This window comes from Dromaius novaehollandiae, chromosome W (assembly GCF_036370855.1).
Source record: "Dromaius novaehollandiae isolate bDroNov1 chromosome W, bDroNov1.hap1, whole genome shotgun sequence".
Classification (NCBI taxonomy): domain Eukaryota; kingdom Metazoa; phylum Chordata; class Aves; order Casuariiformes; family Dromaiidae; genus Dromaius; species Dromaius novaehollandiae.
In genome coordinates this window covers 61,181,078-61,201,280 of record NC_088130.1, presented here as the reverse complement: position 1 = coordinate 61,201,280, position 20,203 = coordinate 61,181,078, and the positions used below count along the sequence as shown (strand labels likewise).

Here is a 20,203-nt window from a genome sequence, read left to right as displayed (position 1 = left end):
TCTGGGGAAAACAAGTGTCCCCTCTCCCCCCTACATTGCTGCCTAGGCACTTGGACCTTTGAAGGGAACTAAATATGTGAGAAAGTGGGCTCACCATCTGTCTTCCCTCTCATGGCTGGAGTGAAGAGACAGTATTGTCAGCATCACACCAGCTCTGGAAGAGAAGCCAGGGAAGGGGGATGTCAGAGATGCAGCAGAACTGGACTGAGAAATACAGGTTGCAGTTTAGCATTGTGTAACCCTCTAGATGTGCAGCACCCATCGTTTGGCACAGCATGTGTTAATAATGTCAGTGCCACTGTGGCAATGGTGTCTTGCTCAGCACTGTGTTATCCTCCTATAGAGTGATTTATAAATGCCCACTTGTGCATCCTGTTTTGTATTTAAAAAAAAAATATTCCAGTGGTCTTCCACTTTAAAGGCAGGTTTTATTTTGATTTATGAACGCTGCTTAAAAACATTGCATTCAAGTGATGGCAGACAGTGAAGAGCACACAGGCTGTGTGATTGCAGTGAATGCTTCTCAGCTGGTTGCTAGAAGCAGAGGATGAAAGGCACCTCCCACCGTCGTCTGGCCCATCCACTGCCCCAGGGAGAATTGGCTGTTTCAGAGTCTTTCCTGATGGACACTTGGCTCGTGTGCTCTTTGAGACCTCTAGTGATGAAGAGTCACACCCTCACCTCCTCTGTCCCTACCTTGGCAAGTTTTGTCTCTAGTATCTAACTATCTATTATCTATCTATAAACCAGTCAGAAATTATTAAAAAATTAGAACCAGTTAAAAGAGGGGGAGAATTTTCTTAAAAAATTAAAAAAATTAAAAGCCCATGCACTGCTTCACAGTCTTATTTTTTATTATTACTTAACCTACCATTTAATCAATGTTTTGTAAACAATGGCATTACTGGCTTTATGTTTGAGCAAGATTTGCAAATTAAGTATGAATTAGAGTTATTATCAAGTCATCTGTTCTGCCTATTCAGCAGTAATGAACATAAGTACTTGCTGTTTTCACAGCATTAGCTGAACTCCAAGTGAGTTTTTGCGTTTTAATGGCACTGCATATATAGCGTTCCCCAAATGCATCAAGATTTGGGAGAGTAACAACTGCTGTAAATTGTTAGGTAATGTGCTCCATGGACAAAATTTCAAGGATGGGCATCTAAATTGTGGTAGAAGAAGGTAAGAGGGATGTAACTGTGATGGCGGGTGGGGCACTGCATGTGCGTTTTGAGGGATTTGTGTACAGAATGTATTTCCACCAGTTCTGTGGTGCTTAGACATTTGGAAACTTGACCTGACAGTGTACACAAAGTCTTTGGACTTATTTTAAAGGTGGAAGCATTGGAAAGTCAGAATTCAATTCTGAGTATTTGCGTGTCAGTCACTGGTGGAGAAGGAATTCTTCCTCTGCCTATGTCTGATACTAAAATATGTTCCCAGGTTTAGTACACCCTAAATATAAAAATATTCTGTGAAACAGATACTCTCTCAGCAGCAGTCTTGCTGTGTTGCAGAGAGGAAAGGGTGCAACTTTTTAATTTAGAAAAATGATTCTATTCTGGGGCGATTTGGCAGATTTGGAGACCCTTTCACCTTTGAGTCCTGAAGACGTTGCTTGTTAGTTACATTCTCTCACGGATGAAGTAACTGACAGCTTTCTATGTCTGTTGGCAGCTTGTTTTAAGCCTAAAAAATATTTAAGATTCACCCGGATTTGTGCTTTCACCTTATTCCTTGTCTCAGAGGAATTACTTTCTTGCCTGCTCAATAACACAAGAATTTCAGGGCAGCAGACAGTTGCAGCTGACAAGATACTCGGCTTCATTTAGCTAAAGCTGGGTCTTGTCATGGGTTAAAGTAGCTCTGGAGGAGCTAAGCAGTGTATGCCTATGCAAACAAAACAATCTGTTCTGCTTGCTTCAACTTTTGTGCTGCACAAGGAGATTGTTCTCAAGTGTTAAAAAAGCAAACAGCGCTTACAACTCCCTGTCAAAAATAGTAAGGCAAGGGAGAAAATCCTGTAAGGAGGCACTCTCCCCATTGAGAAGGACGGCGGGTAACACAGTGGGAAACAACAGCTCAGAGCTAGTCCATTTGATAATTGGCATTATCAAAAAGAGGAGTGACAGTCCCGTCTTTCCACTCGATAAGGATCTCCCCGTGCCTCAAGGAAGGGGAGCGAGATGGTGGAGTGTGTGGCCGGGGGCCTCTTGGTAATCGGGACTGCTCCCGTAAGTCAGCTCTGCTGCTGCTGTCTGGGGAACTCTTCAAAGCAGACAGGATTTTCTTCTTCCTAGGAGAGCGGAGAAGAGACCATGTAACTGCATCTGCCTGCTGCTTGATGCTACTGCATGTGAACTGGGTCAGCAGCCACAGTTCCCAAATTCCCTTAACCAAATTACGAGAGTGATGTAGAGCAGAAGGAGCCAACGTTAGCAGCCGCATTTGGATGGGGTAGTAAGTGGAAGGGAGAAACAGGATGACAGAGAGGAGAAATTAAGGGGAGAGATGACCAGAGCCCTCTGGTCGGTGTCAAACATTTCATGTCTGGGAGGGGGGAGGATACCAAGATCAGGATTTTATTCTGAAATGCCAGACAGGGAGGTGACAAATCAAAAGAACCTTCATCTTCACTTACTTGTTGTAATGAACATTCAGTGTCAGTATTATTAATCCCAGTATGAATGCCAAGGGGCTGAGGACTAGCATAGCTGTCTTCCAGTTGGTGCCTGAAAGGATATCATGTAAAACCACCATGCTTTTACCATACCTGTTCAAGTTCTGTACCTACTACTGCTGCAAAAAGCACCTCTAGTATTGCTGCAGAACAGCGCTAACAGCCCCAGCAGTAGAGCAGGAAAACTAGTCTGTTTAAATTCAACACACTACAGCTGCTCTGTTCCACCCAGCATCCCTCTATTGAAAATGGCCACATGAGGGTTTTCTTTCTTGCTCAAGAGACAACAACTCTTCATACTTCTCCACTCTACAACTCTTTGATATGCAATAGAAAGGGAGAGGGAAGGCACCAGTGCTAGGTGATATCACTGCTTCTCCTGGTGAGCTGGGACAAAGCATTTGCATGTTCTTGCTCCCTCTTGTACTCCAGGCCCAGTTTGATCATTAAAAGGCATTTCTCAGGCAGGTAATTTGGCACCCTTGTTCTGTGTTGAGCACTGTGCATCCCCAGCTGGACGCACGGGAATGTAACCCTACAGTTGGTGGGAAGGTTAGGGGCACTGATGAACCTTTGTCCACCTGTTTTTTTTCCTCCTCTGGTTAATCCTTAGACCTACCTGCAAGCCTGGCCCCAGAGCTTTTCCCCCGATTTCCATGGTGCTTTTTAGAATGACTGTAGGACGGATCTGGGGGAAAGATGGAGACATTCAGATTAGCGGGTTGCACTGTCAGACCGGAGGGAGCTGTAGCTTCCTCCTGGATGCACAGTAACCACAGAGCCCCTTGGTATCGAGGTGGAAGGAGAAGGGGAACCTTCTTGTTCCTCAGTGTCACCCAGACACAGAAATTCTTTGTAACTATAATTTCTGGTGGCTGTGCCTCCAGGCTAAGACTATCACCATATCACCAAATTGCTTCCCAGGGTAAATATCTCCACTCACTGTGTGAGAGCGGCCTCCAAGCACTCAGAAGTGGGTGTGGAAGTCCTTCAGAAGTACTTGGTACTTACCACCACTGGAAAAAAACTGAGTAATCCTTAGATGTTTCCCACACTTTCCCTCCTGCTGCTGTTACATGTGTGTTCAGAAAAGCGCTCACCCTCGTCTGCTGGGAGGTGTGCCTGTTTAGTCTTCACTGGTGATGCTGTGTTGTTAAACTCGTTAGTCAGAGGTGGGTCAGTCAAGCCCATGGAAGGCTCCCTGTCCACAGCATGGGTCTTTGATGAATCGATGGTTTTAGCTTAGGGAACAAAGCAAAGATGCATGTGATTATCATTTACTTTTTGTACAGAATCCTGGGTACGCAAGGGACGGGAACCCAGCCCTGCCATGTTAGTCCTGTACCCTGCAAGGCAAACAGCGTAGTGCCAGTCACCTCCTCTGTGTCAAGGGCCTTGCATTCTCACCGATTTCAAAGAGGATAAAGTGAACCTCTGAAGACTGAACCCACAGCCAGACAAAAGCTTGTTTTTGGTGGTAGGTAAGGTCAATTATGGTCAAAAAATATGAATGCTATATCAGCTGTTAAGGCATGAGGTAGGAGGAAAAGGCAAGCAGAACTATAGCTAAGCATCACAGATGTTACCAACACAGTAGATAAAGAAATGTGATCAAATGGGTGGTAAATAGTTCATATCTCTTGCAAGTGAGTGAGGTAAATATGGTTTCAGGTATCAACTGTTGTTGATGGAGTATTTGAGAAATCCAGATTTCAAACAGTCATTTACACTGGTTGAGAAGGCCACGGCTGGCACAGTGTCATTAGTCTTCAGAAGACGTTCGCTCCGGTAGCCTCTGAACCATGGGGCTGATAGGAAAGCTATCGGTGTGCACAACACACGGTAACTGGCAGAACCTGGTTCGAAGCCTGCTCTGTGTTTTTACACTTGCAGCCCTATTTGTGGAGCCTGGCTCCGAGGGAGCACTGGCATGCCAGGAACACTGCCTCGGGGAATGCAAATGCCCTTTTCACATGGCTTTTCCCTGTATCTTAAATGTTCCAGGCATTTCCTAGTCTATATTTAACTAGCCTATTACAGTATCTATTTTTTTATTGGCTTTATTTACCTTTACGTTAAACTAACATTTGTGACTACTGATCTGTGATAATTACATGTTAACCTTCTAGTTGACTAATTAAAAACCTGGGTAAAAAGGCCATCTTGTCTGCACATTGCAGCCAAAAAAGCTATTGTAGCTCTTTCTATTTCCAATTAGGTATAACCTCTTTGTGTCAAAAGGTTAAACTTATAATCCATCTGCTTATGCCAACCAAATTCATCACATTTTCTCTTTACTCATTTCTGCAGCACTTAAAACCTCATTGGCACCATCAGGCCTTAATATAAGGAGTAGCCTCATGTAAAGGAAATTATTTCCCTTCAGGAAGGCTGGGAACAGAATGTGCAAACAGAGAAAAGTCATTACAAATGCCAGGTCCTTTCTGATCCCTGGAGTGGAAGACAGGAGGAGAGGAGAGGATGGGGATAGGAATTGAATGTGATTTTTCAGGTCTCAGTTCTGCACACAACTTCATGAGAGAAGTCCTGAAACCACCTCCCAGTTTGTAAGTCATAAGGGAGCAAACGAAAGAAGGAATCAGACTGGATCATAAATAATCAGTTGTCTGCAGTGTGCTTCACTGGCCGTCTTAGTGACAGTCTCATCTTGGTGCAGTGACTATGCCTGATGTCTGTTGTTAGGAGTTAGCCTGGTGTCAAGTGCTTAAGACTATGATAGGGCCAGGATTTCTGCCTCTTTTTGCATCCAGTTTAGGCAGAGGATAGGGAATGTTCATGAAGGCAGAGCTTTCATTCTTTTTAGCAGGCGAGGCCATAACGTTGATGAAATAGCCCCACGATTTATAAACTTTTGATGTCATGTTTTGGGCTTTCTTAATGTGAAGAGAGGGCAACACTTAAACCACCTACCACCATTTGCTGCATTCACTGGTCACTTTGCAGTTACATCAGGGATCAGGAACAACACTCACTTTTGAGGATCATGAGAACATGGGGTGAGGGTTAGAACCGTGGTTTAATTAGTGATGAGAGCACTTTTTGGGTCTGGTAGGAGATAACTCTAATATGTTGCTCAAACTGAAGCAAGAATTTCTCATTTCAAATATAGCAGCTCCTCCATAATTCATATTAGTTTAAAAAAGGCTCTCAGTTGCCTCTAGTTTTCTTGTTACTTTGAATAACATCCAGAGGCACAAAGTATGAAAAGGCCCTTTCAAAGTCTAGATGCCTAACCATGAGACTTCCACCTTGGCCATTTTGGAGTTAGGACTCTCAAGCAATTCAAATGGTTCTTAGCTTTGGGCACTGATTGAGACCAGCTTTCCAAAATATTTGAGTTTTGCCTATCATCAGACTCACAGCTGAGGTTTAGAAGCCTGACCCAGTGAGATGCTGCATGCTTTCTGCAAAACACTGGACAGCAACTACTGGAAACTGGTGGTACAGAAGCATAGTCAGGCTGGCTTTGAGCCATTCAGTATCTCTCCAGACTTGGCCAAAGTAACCATGAGTTAGGATGATGAAAGCAAGCCTGGTGTTAGGTGGCTTCTAGGTGATGATGACACCTAAGGTTAGATGTTGTCAGTTGCTAAATCTACTTCATCTTACTTTCATATATCCAGATCAGTCTGTCTACAGCTTCTTGTGTTGGTTCACCAGGCCTCAGAGCTGCTGTCTGGGCAGCAGCACAGATGGTTTCATCCGCTAAAGTCTTCCACCTACTGAACTTGTCCTTCTCCCTTGAGACGAAGACCTTGTGGCCTCCTTCCTTGGTGCTGAGGTGGAAGCCCAGGCTTTGTAAAGTCAAATGTCCCTTCTTGCTGCAGGCCCACGCTTGGCGTTCCCAGTCCCCACAGGGCTCTAGCTTGGCCAGCGCATACTTGCGTGTCTTGTGGGCCGACAAGCACTGCTTTGTTTTAAGGCTGACGATGGTCCCGGTGGTGGGGTCCCAGCTCCACTGCTGCTGCTGGGAGTGCAGCTTGCAGTCGGTCAGGCCAATGCCGTCAGTCTTGTGGTGGGAGACATGGATGCACTTTTCCAGCCGCGTGTTCCTTATGAGGAAGCCTTGCCCCTCTGATACTACGGTGCAATCAGAACATGGTTTAGTACGGTACATGTCCAAGGCAAACATATCTTCTGAGCATGAGATGTTGTAAATGCCTGGGGAAGGGGAGACTTAACCCACCGGTCCTTTGTGGGATCATGCCTAGGCCAGCATTTCCCACATCCTCCCAATTTCCCAGAATTACGTTTCTCTATCATACATAGTGTACAAATAACCAGGAACAATACTAGAGAGGAATAACCGTGACTGACTAACTCCTATGACTAATGGAGAAAAATTCACTGTCTGTGGAAGACTGTACTTTTGTGATATTTTTGTCTATAATATTTAATACAATACTTCAACCAGCTAAAGCTTTAAATAAGTACTCATCCTTCCCTCTCTCCAAAATAACTGGATGGTTTGTTCCCCCTCAACCCCAATCTGGATCAAATCTTTCTGACGAAAAATAATTGAAATTCTTGAAATCCCCAAATGCCTATCTAGGTCACCAAGTAGGCCACCTTAGGCTACTGCTTCCATTAGGTGGCTTCTTGTGATATTCCAGCAGCATGAGGGATAAAACCATACCCCTGCAAAAGTCTGGAAGTATTTGACTAATTTGACTTGCGTAAGTATTGAAGTAAACTTGGATTTAGTACATCTGACACTGGTCTGTACCCCCTAGACATGAAGGTACCATATTTAAAGAATCCCTCTGTGAGAGAGACCCTATACTCGTCCCACAGCGGACACACAGTTTGAAGCAATTTCTTAATCACTTGTTGCTTTGGGTAGCAATGGGGCCCATCTAGGCCTTTGATGACTTGGGATGGATATCATTCTGTTAGCTGGAAAGTTGCATCCATTTTCATTGCAAAATCAATGAGTGTGGCCTTTGAACATCCTGAACAAAATACTAAATGCTAAACCATATGTCACTGACACAGACGTACCGTCTGTTGTATATTTTGTGCCTAATTTACACACAGAGGAATAGAAATAAATGATTCAAGTTTCTACCACATTCTGAGAAACCTTTCCATTTTAATTACAGTTAAAACATGACAACTTTCATCTGTTGTGGTGAAATTCTTTTCTCTTTTCCCCGAGAGTCACACTGTGAAGAGCACCATCCGCGTACCGTGTCGAGTGCAGTGAGTAAGAGAAGCCTGAAAACCGACGTTAGACAAGAACAGTGATGCTTATCTGAACATCTGTTTCTGCAGAATTTCCCCTCCCAAAGCAAAGAACAATACTTTTCCCTGGCAGCATATATTTGACTTGGTACCTGAAAAAACTAACAACAGTGTAAACAGAAGCCGGTACACAATAACAAGGATACAAACAATAGCTTAAAAGAGCTCCCACGTTTTCTCTCAGGAAATCCTAGGGGTCTGCTAGACTAATAACGCCTGGTGGTTATTAGATGAGAAACAGCTCGGGGCTTTTTGGTGGGGCCCAGACGCACAGGGAGAGGCAGCCAGAATTCCTGATGCACCTCCTACGCTGGATGGAGATGAGGTGAGGATGGACGTGTTGGTGCTGGGATACTGCGCTACACGGTCCTGTGGATCCGACAGCCCAGGCAATTCCTACCAATCCTGCGTGCCAGAAACAAAATTTCTGCAGGGTCTGTGAGCAGCTCGTGAGTGCAGTCCTCTTTACCATGTAGTAAAGGCTGTGTGAATTGAGGTTTAATGCACTTTAGGACTGAGTTTCTGTCTCAAAGCCTTGTTACTGTCCGGTTCCACAAGCAGGAGAATTGTCTCCTACATAATCTCACATAATCTCCAGATAATCCAAAGGCACAAATACAATTTCCTAGCCCTCCCGCCTCATTTTTTCTTTTTTAGGATTTGCAGAAATGCTTTGCTTCATCTTGATTGGGAGACACACATTTCAGAAGTAATGAATTGAGCACTGCATAAAAACATAAGAAACTTAAGGAGCAGGAGAACTGTACTGAGCCAAACAAAATATCTGCTGAGCCCAATATCCTATCTCCAGTACTGGGCATTAGCACATGTATAAGGGAAGAAGATAAAAATCAGGCAAGGAAAGAGCTCACTCAGGAGAGTTACCCAGGTATTTATGGTTAGACCTGTTTTTCCTATGTACATTACATTATATTTTTCACCACAGAAGTTCATTAATCATTAGTGTTCAATCAGTGTCACGAGCTCCTTCTGCAGCTCTGCACAGTCAACTTTTGTTTTGATTATTCTGAATAATTTTGTGCCATGAGCAAGCTTTATTACTTCATTATTCACACCTTTTTTCAAGATCACTGTCAAATAGCACCGATCTTCATGGGCACCTGCCGATACCTTCCTGCTGTTGGGACCACTGTCTAGTTATTCCACCTCTTTGTTTTTTATCTTTAACAACTTACCAGCCCATGGGAGAAATCTTTCTCTCTTCCATGATAACTGATATTAAAGGCCTTGGTGGATGAATCTTATCAAAAGCCTTCTGCAAACCCAAGCACAAGATCCAGATCAGCTAATCACATATATGAGCTGATTTATGCCATTGCAGGTCAGTCTGGTGTTCCCTCTACAAAAGCTGTGTTGACTTTTCTCATTTTCATCTGTCCATCTGCTAATTCTGTTCTCTGTTGTAGTTTCTATTGATTTGCTTGATGCCAAAATCAAATTTAGTGACCTGTATTTCCCTAGATTTTGCAAGGATCCCTTTCGAAGATTAACATAGTTGCCATAATCCTTTTTTTTTTCTGGTGCTGAAGCCACTTTAAGCAATAGCTTACATTTCTCTCAGAAGTTGAAAAAATCTCGTATTTAATTTCCTTTAACTCAGTGTGAGTGCCATCTAGGCCTTGTCATTTGCCATAGCTGATTTAACTGTTTTTTTTCTAAAACTTCTTCTACTGACAATTTTGTTTGGTACTGTTTTTCACACTGTAAGGAGTGACTGCTGTGTGAGGACTTCCCTGACCACATCTGAAGTGAATTCCAATGCCAATAATTCCTTCAGCTTTCCTGCACAGCCCTTCCTTGGTTGCCCTTCCTATACTTACATCAGTTATTTGCCTCATTATCCCCACAGGATTCCTACTTCAGAAATGTTTGAAAAAATTTCTATTAGTAGTTTTTCATGCTTTCTCTAAGTTGCTTCTCCACAGTCTTTTTTTCAGATGCTTTATTTGGGTCAACATTAAACATGTCAGAATTTGTGCTGCTTTTTATTTTCTGTGCTTGGACATGACTGTTCATTTTGGAAGTTTTTGGTTTTTTTTTTTTAATTTTGAAGAGCTCTGCTGTTTAATCCGGTGGCCAAACTTGTGTTTTGCTCTCTGTGTATAGTCCCTGGTGGTACGTGTTCCTCCTTAAAGAGTCCCTATGTTGTCTGCATGTTACCTGCAATCATTGCACATCCACATGTAACCTGCAGGCATTTTACCCTTTTGGGCTGCCCCTTTCTACTAGCCTTCTTGGTTTTATGCAGGTCTCAGTTTTCAGAGATTCATCCCACCGAAAATCCAAGGCAGCCTGTCCGTGATGGAAATCCCTGTGAGCTGAGGAAACTCAACACTGCAACACGAGTGCTTTTCTTTGAGATTTGTACCACTCCTCAGTAGCACATGACACTAGATTATTAATAGAATTTTATCTTCACGTTGTGTCGCAAGGTCTGGATGTATAACCACTGTTTTAAGGATTGGGAACAGAGGTCTAGCTAAACTTTGCTTGGTTAGACATTACGCTGGCTACAAACCTGGGGCTATAACCCTCCACCTCTGAACTTCTAGCTCAGTGTCTTCCCTCCTGACAGCTCTCGTGACGTTGATCTGTCCGTAAGGTAATCCGTATTCATGAAGCTAAAGGAGCTTTCTTCCCAGCGCTGCCAAGCATCCCTAGTGCCAGTGCTCAGTACCCCTGCGAATATGGCCATCAGCCCTAACATTTGGGAAATACTAACCTGGAGGAAGCAGAGCATGGTATCCAACTTTGTATAAGAGAGCGAGGTGGAAAGAAAACCCACCGTAGGCTTGGGGACGTGGGCTCAGCGTCTCTGAAAAACACCAGCCTTACTCTCAGAGCCTGAATAGATGCCTGCTTTCAGCTGCTCATGCTGAACATTTTTGCCTCCTCATATTTTTAGGAGCAAAATAAACAATTTCTAGCAAAGGCCGTTGATGCCAGCTGGCTTGTCCTATGATGCTGCCACTCTGTCTGGTTATGAGAAAGGAAAACAAGCAAATATAGTCCCCCGCCTGTCTGTGGCATGAGCACCCCTGGGACATGCTGTTCGTTGCAGGCTTAGGAGCAGAACTCATGCAATATTCCTAATTAAGGTAATGTCACCAGGAAAGCCTTGGTTACCAGTAAGCCCCGTCCGGCTGGGAATGTTTCTGCTGTTTCTAAGCAGTGCCTGTGATGACTTGATCAAGGCCATTTGGCGAGTTGTTTGGGGCTGGGTCGCTCCCTTTAAAGGCTCTGCGGAGGGAAGGGGTAGGTCAGAGCCGAGCGAGTATGGGTTCCCAGAACACGTCACCGGGGAGCCTCGCTGTTGGCTTTGGCCTCTTTTGCTCTGCCCCTAGGTCTTCACAAAATACTCTAATTAGCTCAGTTTCTCTTGCCAAGTGGCTTTTTTTTCTGCAGCGTGAACATGAGTGCTGAGTCACAGTCAGGGATTTACCCTTTCCTCCCTCTACCTCTGCTCAAAGGCAAGTGCCCATCTGGGGCAGCTAGGGCACCTCCCAGACAGATTGCTTTGCAGGGGATCTCCTGGACCCAGGAGAGCTCCCAAAGGTGGTTCTTGGATGCCACTGTCCTGGCAGCTCCTTGCTCTGCGTTCCTCTGCCCCAGCTCTCCCTTCCTCCTAAATCCTCCCACCAACTGCTTGCATGCCCTTGCCTGCCTCTGCCCTTGTCTTGCACATCGCCTGCAGGCAGGCCATGGTCCATATAACCTGACCTTCCTACCCTGCACTCCAAGCCTGGGGATCTCCACCATGCCCCATTCACTTTCCCTGTTCTTCCATTTTTCCCTTCCCCACTGGATTCCCAGCCCCATGCCCTCACTTGCCCAGAGCACGTGCCTCAGCAGCAGCCCCCTCTCGGGACCCTCTTGCTTTGCTCATGCTTCTGGAGGCAGATGTGCAGGAGCTGATTTCCCATTGCTGTGGAGCTGGCAGCAGGCGTCAGAGCCAGGATCTCCAGCAGGTCCTCACGAGCTCCCAGGGAAGCAGTAAGAGCAGCTCAGAGAAATATCTCCAAGCTGTTTCTCCTGCTTCCACCCCAAATAAGCATAGCACTAGTGGTACATGCACCATGGCATGGAAACCTCTGAGCCAGCAATATCATACCCTGGCTTATCAAGACAAACTTCTTGTGCAGGTTATTCCAGATTCATTATCCACAACTACAGCAGACTCGTAGCTTCTCTAAGAAGGAGAATGACCCACACCATTCTGGTAAACATTACATATGTTTGCCTCCTTGCAAAGCTCACTCTTGAATATCAGATCTCCCAGGCTATAGGTGTCTCCTGTCAGGTGGGACTACAGCTGCAGTTCAAGGAGCATCAGGTGGGAAGAGGGTTTGGAAGACTCCTGTCCTCTCAAGTGACCCTGCCAACAATCTTGGTCTCTGTCCTAGCTCTAACAGCAGCCATGAGAGCCATGAGAGAGTCCAACTCGTATCAGAAATGGCTCCAGCCCAAAAGAAGCAAACTGGAGAAACTGGGAACACCATCTCCAGCTGCTCAGACATTAGGGCAATGTGGAAGACACTGCTACCTATCCTGCTATGGACGATCTGACTCTCTTCCTTGCAGGCAAACGCAGTGTTTTACCACCTCTACTCTCCTGCCCTCATTGCTAGTATTGCAGAGCTACCACCCTTTTCTTTCCAAATCCCTTACCAGGATTCACATTGAGGACTAAATGTAGAGGGGGACTTTCTTGGCGATTTACACACACATCTACAACACCAAGCAGTCTAGAAAGATGTTGGGTGAAGCAGGAGGAAGTTTCATGTGGCTAACTGTAGCAGCAGGAGCAATTTTCTGCAATGGCCTGAAGTTACCATATCCCTCCATAAGCAAAAATGCAGCCAAATGTTTCTTCTGAACAGGAGGAAGCTGTTTCTGTGTGCCCAGGGGTCTGGCAGGCTGTTTTCACCTCCTGCAGAGGGTCAGGACCAGATAGAGACTAGGAGATGTTGTGGCAGAAGGAGGGAAGCTGTCCAATTAAAGTAGGAAGATTCCCTGCACAGAGGGAGCTCAGTGCAATATGTTGCTCCAGTAAGATCACTCGTAGGACATTACATTTAATTTAACTCAAGTTAGCAGCCTGAGACCCTTAAATTAGAGAACAGGAGCAACTCTGAATGCTGTCTGGCAATAACTGCTTCTTAGGAAGGCAATCTGTGCTTGCTGGACTAAAAAGATCTCCTTCCATCCAGTGGCCATTGCAACAAGCAGGCAGCAAGCCCCTCTCTGCGCAGGGGACCAGCCCGGGGCCATGGGATAAGGAATTTAAAAGCAGATGGGAAGACACTTGCTGTCATGAGAGGTTTGTGCCGAGCAGATGCTTTTGGTCGAATGCAGGAAGTCCAGATGTGCACAGTGAAGCAACACTCCTTTGAGTCTGGCACTCTTTTTGTTTAGCATTTCCAGTTTATCAGGAAGCCCCCTTAGGGCTGTAATTAAGTTGCAGTGGTAGTCAGAAAAGTGGACATATGCCAAACATGATTTCTTCCTCAGTGGTTTCCCCGTCAAACTGAATGCTTCCACAATGTCAGTGGAAGGTTTACTAAAGCCCTCTCCTTTATTTTGCAAACTGACTTGGTTTGGTTTACTGTCACCCTAGCAATGACATGAGCTTAGCTGAGGTGAAGGGGAGCGAAGGTGGGTATGATTCTCCCATGGCTCCTTTTCCAGCCACTGAGCTGGCCTTGTACCACCTTTGCAGCCAAGTAGGGTGCAGGAGCGATCCCACCACAGAGATAGATGGGAGGAAGGGGAAAGAGGGACAGCCACAGTGGTGGCCATCACACGAAGTCAGACATCTGCAAAGCCTCCATCATCCCAGGTGTGAGCTGTGGAGCCACGTGAGGGTCCCTGAAGTCCCAAAGGTGGCAACAAACTCCCTGTCCTAGCTCAGGAGTGACTTTACCCTTTCTCCCCCTTTGCCTCTTGCATTTCCCCTGCTCCCAGGCCAATAAAAGCATCATAGCTGAACGTCCATGGTGGCACCACGTATGACGCATGAGGCACAATGCGCCCAGCCTCCTTTTCTAGAAATGTCTCGTTTTTTTTGCCATGATATTGGGGTATAGAAAAGACTGTGAGTAATTACTGTCTGAATCTAGAGGTTGTTCAAATCATCATAGGTCCATCGAAATCCTGCGTGTTTACGCAGGTGAAGGTCTGACTCATAGCAGTCAGTGAAGCGTGAATTTAGGACTCAGCTCAAGAAGAGCTTGGTAAGTTGATAATGATTTTACAGTATGGCTCTTCTCATATCTGCTTTTGGGAACTTCCTGAAATTAGGGTGTAAAGAGAGGTCTGAACAGTCAAAAGACTGTTTGCCAAGTAAGCAGAGCAGGGTCAGGCGTTCCCAAAGCAGAGTTTGTTTCGCTGTTCAAGTATTTTGGCTGGGAAAATTGTCCTGTCGGACAGAATCATGATGCAGGCCTTCAACAAACAAGCTGCACTGCGACGTGGTAAAGAAGGGAAAGTCACAGAGCCTTCTCTCTCCTTTTGTATGGCATTTTGAAAACCAATCTGGTGGATTAGTTTCCAGATTTGTCCTCCACTTTATGACTTCCACTAACAAAGGACAAATCAAGGCTGTTCCTCTTTAGGGGACTCCCAGAAATCTCTGCAAATTGTGGGATGTTTCATGGTGTGGATTTTTTTCTCCAGAACTGTAGATTGACCTGTCCTTCATTATCTATTTGAGTAGCAGGCCACTGCAGCTTCCATGTAGGATTCAGATGTTGTTTGTGTTTTCCTTGTTTTACTTGAACTTGCCAAACCAGATAGTTAATTCGTAGAGTCAGTGATTAGATGTTCATTTTCACCATTGTTTTGTCAGTGATTAGATGTTCATTTTCATCATTGTTTTTTCACCCGCAGTTCCTCCTGTTTGTCTTATGGTGACAGCCCCAAAGTTTTGAGAAATTTTGGCCTCTGAATAATAGGAAGTTTCCTAGTGGAAATCAGCATTTTGGGAAGTTCTGGAAACCTTTGTCATTAGTTAAATCTGGGGTCATTACTAGGCAGACATACTCTTATATTCACCTTTTCATGAGGTGGAGGTAAAATATGTCAAAGAACGGAAAATACACGGTCACGTTGACTGTGGTCCTCCTGGGATGGCTTGCATTGCAATACTCAGCTGCATACCAGCATGCCCGTTGCCTATCAACATTCACTTGCAACATTTGATCAATAAAACCTGAGGTCCCAAAGGATAAACATGTGCTTCTATTGCACCAGCCCTATGCAAGGATAAAAAAAGCAGTTGCCTAGGGCAGTGGACTGCTGGGGATGCCAGCAAGCCAAGAACATACTTATTTTGCCTGATTTTTTGCCCAAGACCAGCATGGCAGGAGGTGATAATAGGTATTTCTTTGCACAGCAGGATGTTGAATGGGACCAACATTAGTTTTATTTTGCCCCAATCCTCCTTGAGGCTATGATCATGCTTACTTAGATGTTACATATGTGGACACATATTTCCATGACAGGTCAGTAGATGTGGCCAATCTACACATGGTGTTAGATGGAGTCTGGTGAGTTCCTGTTGTTTAGGAAACAAGCATCCACCAATCTGGTCCATCAGAATAAGCAGAACTAGATGTGGGTGAGCAGCTATCTGGCAGCTATTGTTTTGTGGTCCACTGTTTCCATCACTTCAGACAGCAGTTTGGCTCTCAGCAAGCTGTGTCATTTGTTGCAGAGAAGTCAACAAAACATATTGGTAACTGCCAGTAACTAGTTTGTGAATGGCTTGTCAGTGCAAGTACCTCACTGTAAATACTTCTTGGTCTGCACTCAAATTACTTTTCAGTAACATGGCTCTGTGAGAGGAATCGTTCCCAGATGTTGCTTCTGGCAACCACATTGGCCTGTGTTTTTTTCTGGTCATTGCTGTTTCCTTGAGGAATATCTTGCTTCCAGCTGACCAGCAAGACCTCACAGCTTTCCCTGTCACTGTGAGGCATGCTCTCATTGGCAGGGCGTCCACTTTTGACCAGGTCTCTCAGCAAAGGCCTTGAAGGGAGCAGAGCAGCCATAGGAAAAGAAGGAAGATTTTGGAATGGGTAAACACCTAGGTAATCGATGAAAAGCAGAAGGGGAGAGGGACCAGTCAGCTCTCGCAGTGGAGGAAGTCCAAGGGATGGCCCTGCTCTGCAGCTCCCTCATTAGTGGCTGAGGCAAGGGCTGTGTGGTGGCATGGGGAAGCAGCCGATGCCACGGTGCTCTGTGGGGCAGCAGGGATGGGGAAGAGTTGCAGAAGTGCCTCATGAGCCTGAGCGATGGGGCGATAAATGGGCAGAGGAGATCAGTGCAGATCACCATAAACCTGATGCACGTGGGGAAAACCAGTCCCAGGCTCGCATAGGAAACACCTGGCTCTGAGCTGCCCATCGCATCTCAGGAGGAGGAGCTGGGGGCTGTCAGAGATTATCCTGGGAAAGCAGTGGCTCAGGGCTCAGCAGTGGTCAAAAAGCAACTCAGCCGCTAGGAGAAGAGCACAGCAGAGAGCAAAGCTGGGAGAGAGCAAAGCAGTCCCTCTGCCTGGGACGTGCTGGTGTGGGAAAAGATAACTGGGGGGCGCAGGTCTACAAAAGTCAGAGAGGACGGGCAGGGACTGACTGCTCAGAGGCTTCCCAGAGAGGACATGAGGCGCCAAGGGGAGGCTCACAACAAGCAGGAGGAGGTGGCTCTGCATCCAACAGGCGGTCCTGGAGGTCCTTGCGACCGCCTGCCGCAGATGCTCCCACCTGCATGTGTGCAGGGGAGCCTACACAAGCAGAGCAAGCAGAGCTGCTGAGACACTGCAGAGTTAAACATGCCAACACCAGGAAATTCCCTGAGTTGAAAATCGTTGGAGGCTGGGGGGGCGTGTGCAGGGGAAGGGGGAGTATCAGCTATGCTTGGCCTTTCTGCCTCTTCCACGCATGATGCTTTGGGCAACCTCTAAAGTGTGGTGACCAAGAGGTCAGGGAAGAGGAGAGCAGCTCGCCTGGGGTATGGGGTACAGGTCAGGCAGCCAAACAGAGCTGGCATCAGCCTTATGCTCAGTGAGTGAGGATCAAGAGGTCCTTTCTGCACAGCCACTACATTCAGCTTCCTTGGTGGGTCATCTCATACACTAAGCTTAAATGTGGTATTATTTCAGCAGTCTCCTACCTGCTTGTCCATGCACAGATCCTGCCCGTGCCTGAGGCTTGGTTCCCAGAGCTCATCATACCTTCCTGCTTCCTTAGAGGGCACTTCAGTCCCCTCCCTGCTGGCCGGGGATTTCCAAAGAAACCACTGTGAGAATCAGCTTAGGCAATTCCAGGATTTTATGCCAGTAGGAAACGGAACCCTCCAAGGCCTGGGAAGAGCAAACACTTCTGTCCCGCCGGCAGCAAGGCAGTCCCCGGCAGGACGGGACGGGGAGAGGGGGCTGGGGAGGGGGCGTCAGCCGCGGGGCAAAGCATGTGTTTGCTCTCTGCTCTTCCAGCTTGTCTGGAGCGTTGCCAGCTATGGGGGAGATAAATTCCTTTCTTGCAAAACGGCTGTGGTTTTATCACTGTCCTAGCCGAAATGCAGGGCTGATTGTGCGATTGCTCCAAGGTCGTTTCATTGTGAAGGAGAAGACATTTGCTGGGGAATGGTCCTTGGCACTACTTAATTTACTAGTGTGGCACAGTGAAGAACCACTTTTTTCTAACGCTGGACAAAGATCTTTATTAGAGCAAAAAGAAAGAGCACCATCTCTATGGCAGTCCTGCTCTCGTGGCATCCCACCACGGTGCCATCTCCAGTTCCTAACCTGGCCAACTGGGACTTCTACAAGATGTGCACCTATCCTCACCTGCCACCAGCACAGGGAAATGCATGCACTGAGGCCTTCTTTAGGAAGAGAGATCTAATTCACTGTATTTATTTTAATCAGCGAGATTTGGGGTGCAGAAAAATGACGCTACAAGGAGCAGAAATGAAATCCATGTGAGTGCAAACCTCTCCTTTGACCTGGCTGCAGAGTAAACTGTGGGCTAGTTGGTAAAAGGCTTTACAGTCAGAGCAGCCAGTCTGTGCTTTATCTTTAGGGAATAAACATCCCAGCTGTGTAGCCAAAATAGTTATAATCCTTTGGTCTAGGAGCTCGCTGAAAACCCCCGAGCTGCTAACCTGCAAAACTGCAGATCTGCTGTCCTTGCAGCTTCAGGGACTGGATGAGCCTTGCAGCACTTCAAGGATTTATTTCAGCCAGTCCCTTTCATGAACCTGGAATCTCAGCTATAGCAACAAAATAAAAAAGGGGATTGTTTATTATCTTGGGGTTTTTGCTCTTTTTTAAAGCAGAGATCCTGCCTGCTGTCTGTGATGGGGTGGGTGGGACCATGGGGCTGACCGTTCCCAGGTAACTCTGATCTGCCTCTGCACCATGATGCTAGGCAGGATTTCTGTGTACAGCCAGAGTATGGGATCTGATCTGTCTCAGCACACAGCTCTGCAATGCACTCAAAGATTAAAACGAACCACTCAGAAGTTTGCTCCGCCACGACGAATAGGGAGGCTTACACCTCCCGAGAGCATCCCACTTCTCCAGATAACCTTTTCCGCAATGAGAGTCCGAAGCACGGGGGGAAGCCATCCACCAGGTGCCGGATTAAAGCAAGGGATCCAGTCCCCACTTCCCACCGCCCTCCTTTGGCAGAAACCCCTCTCCAAGCACTGACCGGCGGGTTCGCACCGCCGTCGGCACGCTGTGCACCCGCGCACCTCCGCCTGTGACTGTCCGCGAAGGAGCCGCCGGGGCAGGGAGTGCGGGACTCGCTTGGGAAGTTGCTTTGTACATGCCTCTCCCACGCAGCACATTATAAAACCAGCTGTGAGAATGCCACTGTTCCCCTGGATAAGCTCGCCCAGTGCCCTGCTAGCCCGTCCCTCACTGCCCTATACATCTGCATTTTACCCGTTTCAAATGCTGCCTTGAAATGCACCTGCGGGCACTCGTTTCACAGCGAGTGGATGCAGAGCTTTGCGGCCAGACAACCACAACCCCTTCAGCAGGAAAATGGGTTAAAATCCCAGAGGCAGATAGCTGCCCACTTTTTGGCTACCGCAAAGGCAGAAAGACTTACCCTCAAGCCAAGGAAGGAGGCAAATGCAACTCAGACTCAACCTGAAAAGCTCCATTGTGTCCCAGCAGACGGCGGGGGGAAGGAGCCTCACCGGCAAGGAGTGCCAGGCGGTTTGGTTTTCCCCCTTCCTCTGTCATTCAAAGCAGAAAATCCTGCTGGGAAGGGAAAACTCCTCTTTCGTCTTCACGCTGGAGACTCGGCACCAGGCTTATCAGCAAAGGATCGGCTTGGAGACGCAGTCCCAGTCAGCGGTTATCCCCTAGGAGAAATCATATGACGCTCCGGACTGGGGGGGACACTGGACCAACATACTCGCAGCCACCGAGTTTGGCTCCTCAGCAGCTGCGATTGCTCCCGAGCGATGAGTGCCGAATGCTAAAAAGGCTGGCTGGCTGCCTTGGCGAGCGCCGGGGGTGGAGGAGGATGTCGGCATGCATGGTAGGAAAAGGAAAAGTGCAGCTGGAGCGCCAGGAGGGGCGTGGGACGAGTGCTAACACGGTGCCCTGCGCGATGGCTGGAGCTGTCACACGTTTTCTCCTTAAGGAGAACTATCCCGCGGAGCTGAGTTTAAGCCATGCTACGTGCGGAGATGAAACCCCGCAAAGCGGCTGATTGGGGCATTTAAGCAGAGCATGTCCCACGGTCAGAGCTGGAGAAGGGGTGAGAGGGGGGACCATTGCACCTGGCCTGGGAGCAGCTGGGCGCGGGGGACCTGCCTGAGGGGCCCCTCCGACACTTGAGCCGCTTGGGGCAAGTTTGGTTTTTGATGCAGCAGGTTGTGCTCTGCGTGGTGGGAAAACCACGCTTCCCTCCCTGAGGGGCAGCAGCAAAGGCTGCCGAGCAAAACAGCAGCAGGGGAGGCCAGAGAAATTATTTTACTAGAGAGATGCTCTCGTTCAGCTGCATGGTTGCGTGCATTTGGCTGTCCCACCTGCTTGCTGAGATCATTCTCGCCTGGGTATATCCTTAATGCAGGAGACGCCTTTTGCATAAACACACATGAAAATGATGGGTTTGCTTTTACTTGTGGGATGCAATCCTGGATGCCACCAATATCGTCTTTCCTATGTCATGCTGGAGCTGTGTTCATGGGACCAGGAGTCACTCGGAGAGCTGGGAG

The 20,203-nt window shown here is 47.0% G+C and overlaps 1 protein-coding gene across 1 annotated transcript; it reads right to left on the bottom strand.

Moving 5' to 3' along the window:
• Positions 1 to 408: 408 nt before the first annotated feature.
• LOC112987799 (uncharacterized) lies at positions 409 to 19,463 on the bottom strand. The gene is made up of 6 exons (XM_026107846.2): positions 19,084 to 19,463; positions 6,311 to 6,781; positions 3,781 to 3,921; positions 3,300 to 3,368; positions 2,642 to 2,732; positions 409 to 2,296 (listed from the first exon to the last, which is right to left on the bottom strand). Exons 1-6 carry the CDS (start codon positions 19,136 to 19,138, stop codon positions 2,089 to 2,091), a joined length of 1,035 nt encoding a protein of 344 aa, XP_025963631.2. The 5' UTR covers positions 19,139 to 19,463; the 3' UTR covers positions 409 to 2,088.
• Positions 19,464 to 20,203: the final 740 nt, after the last annotated feature.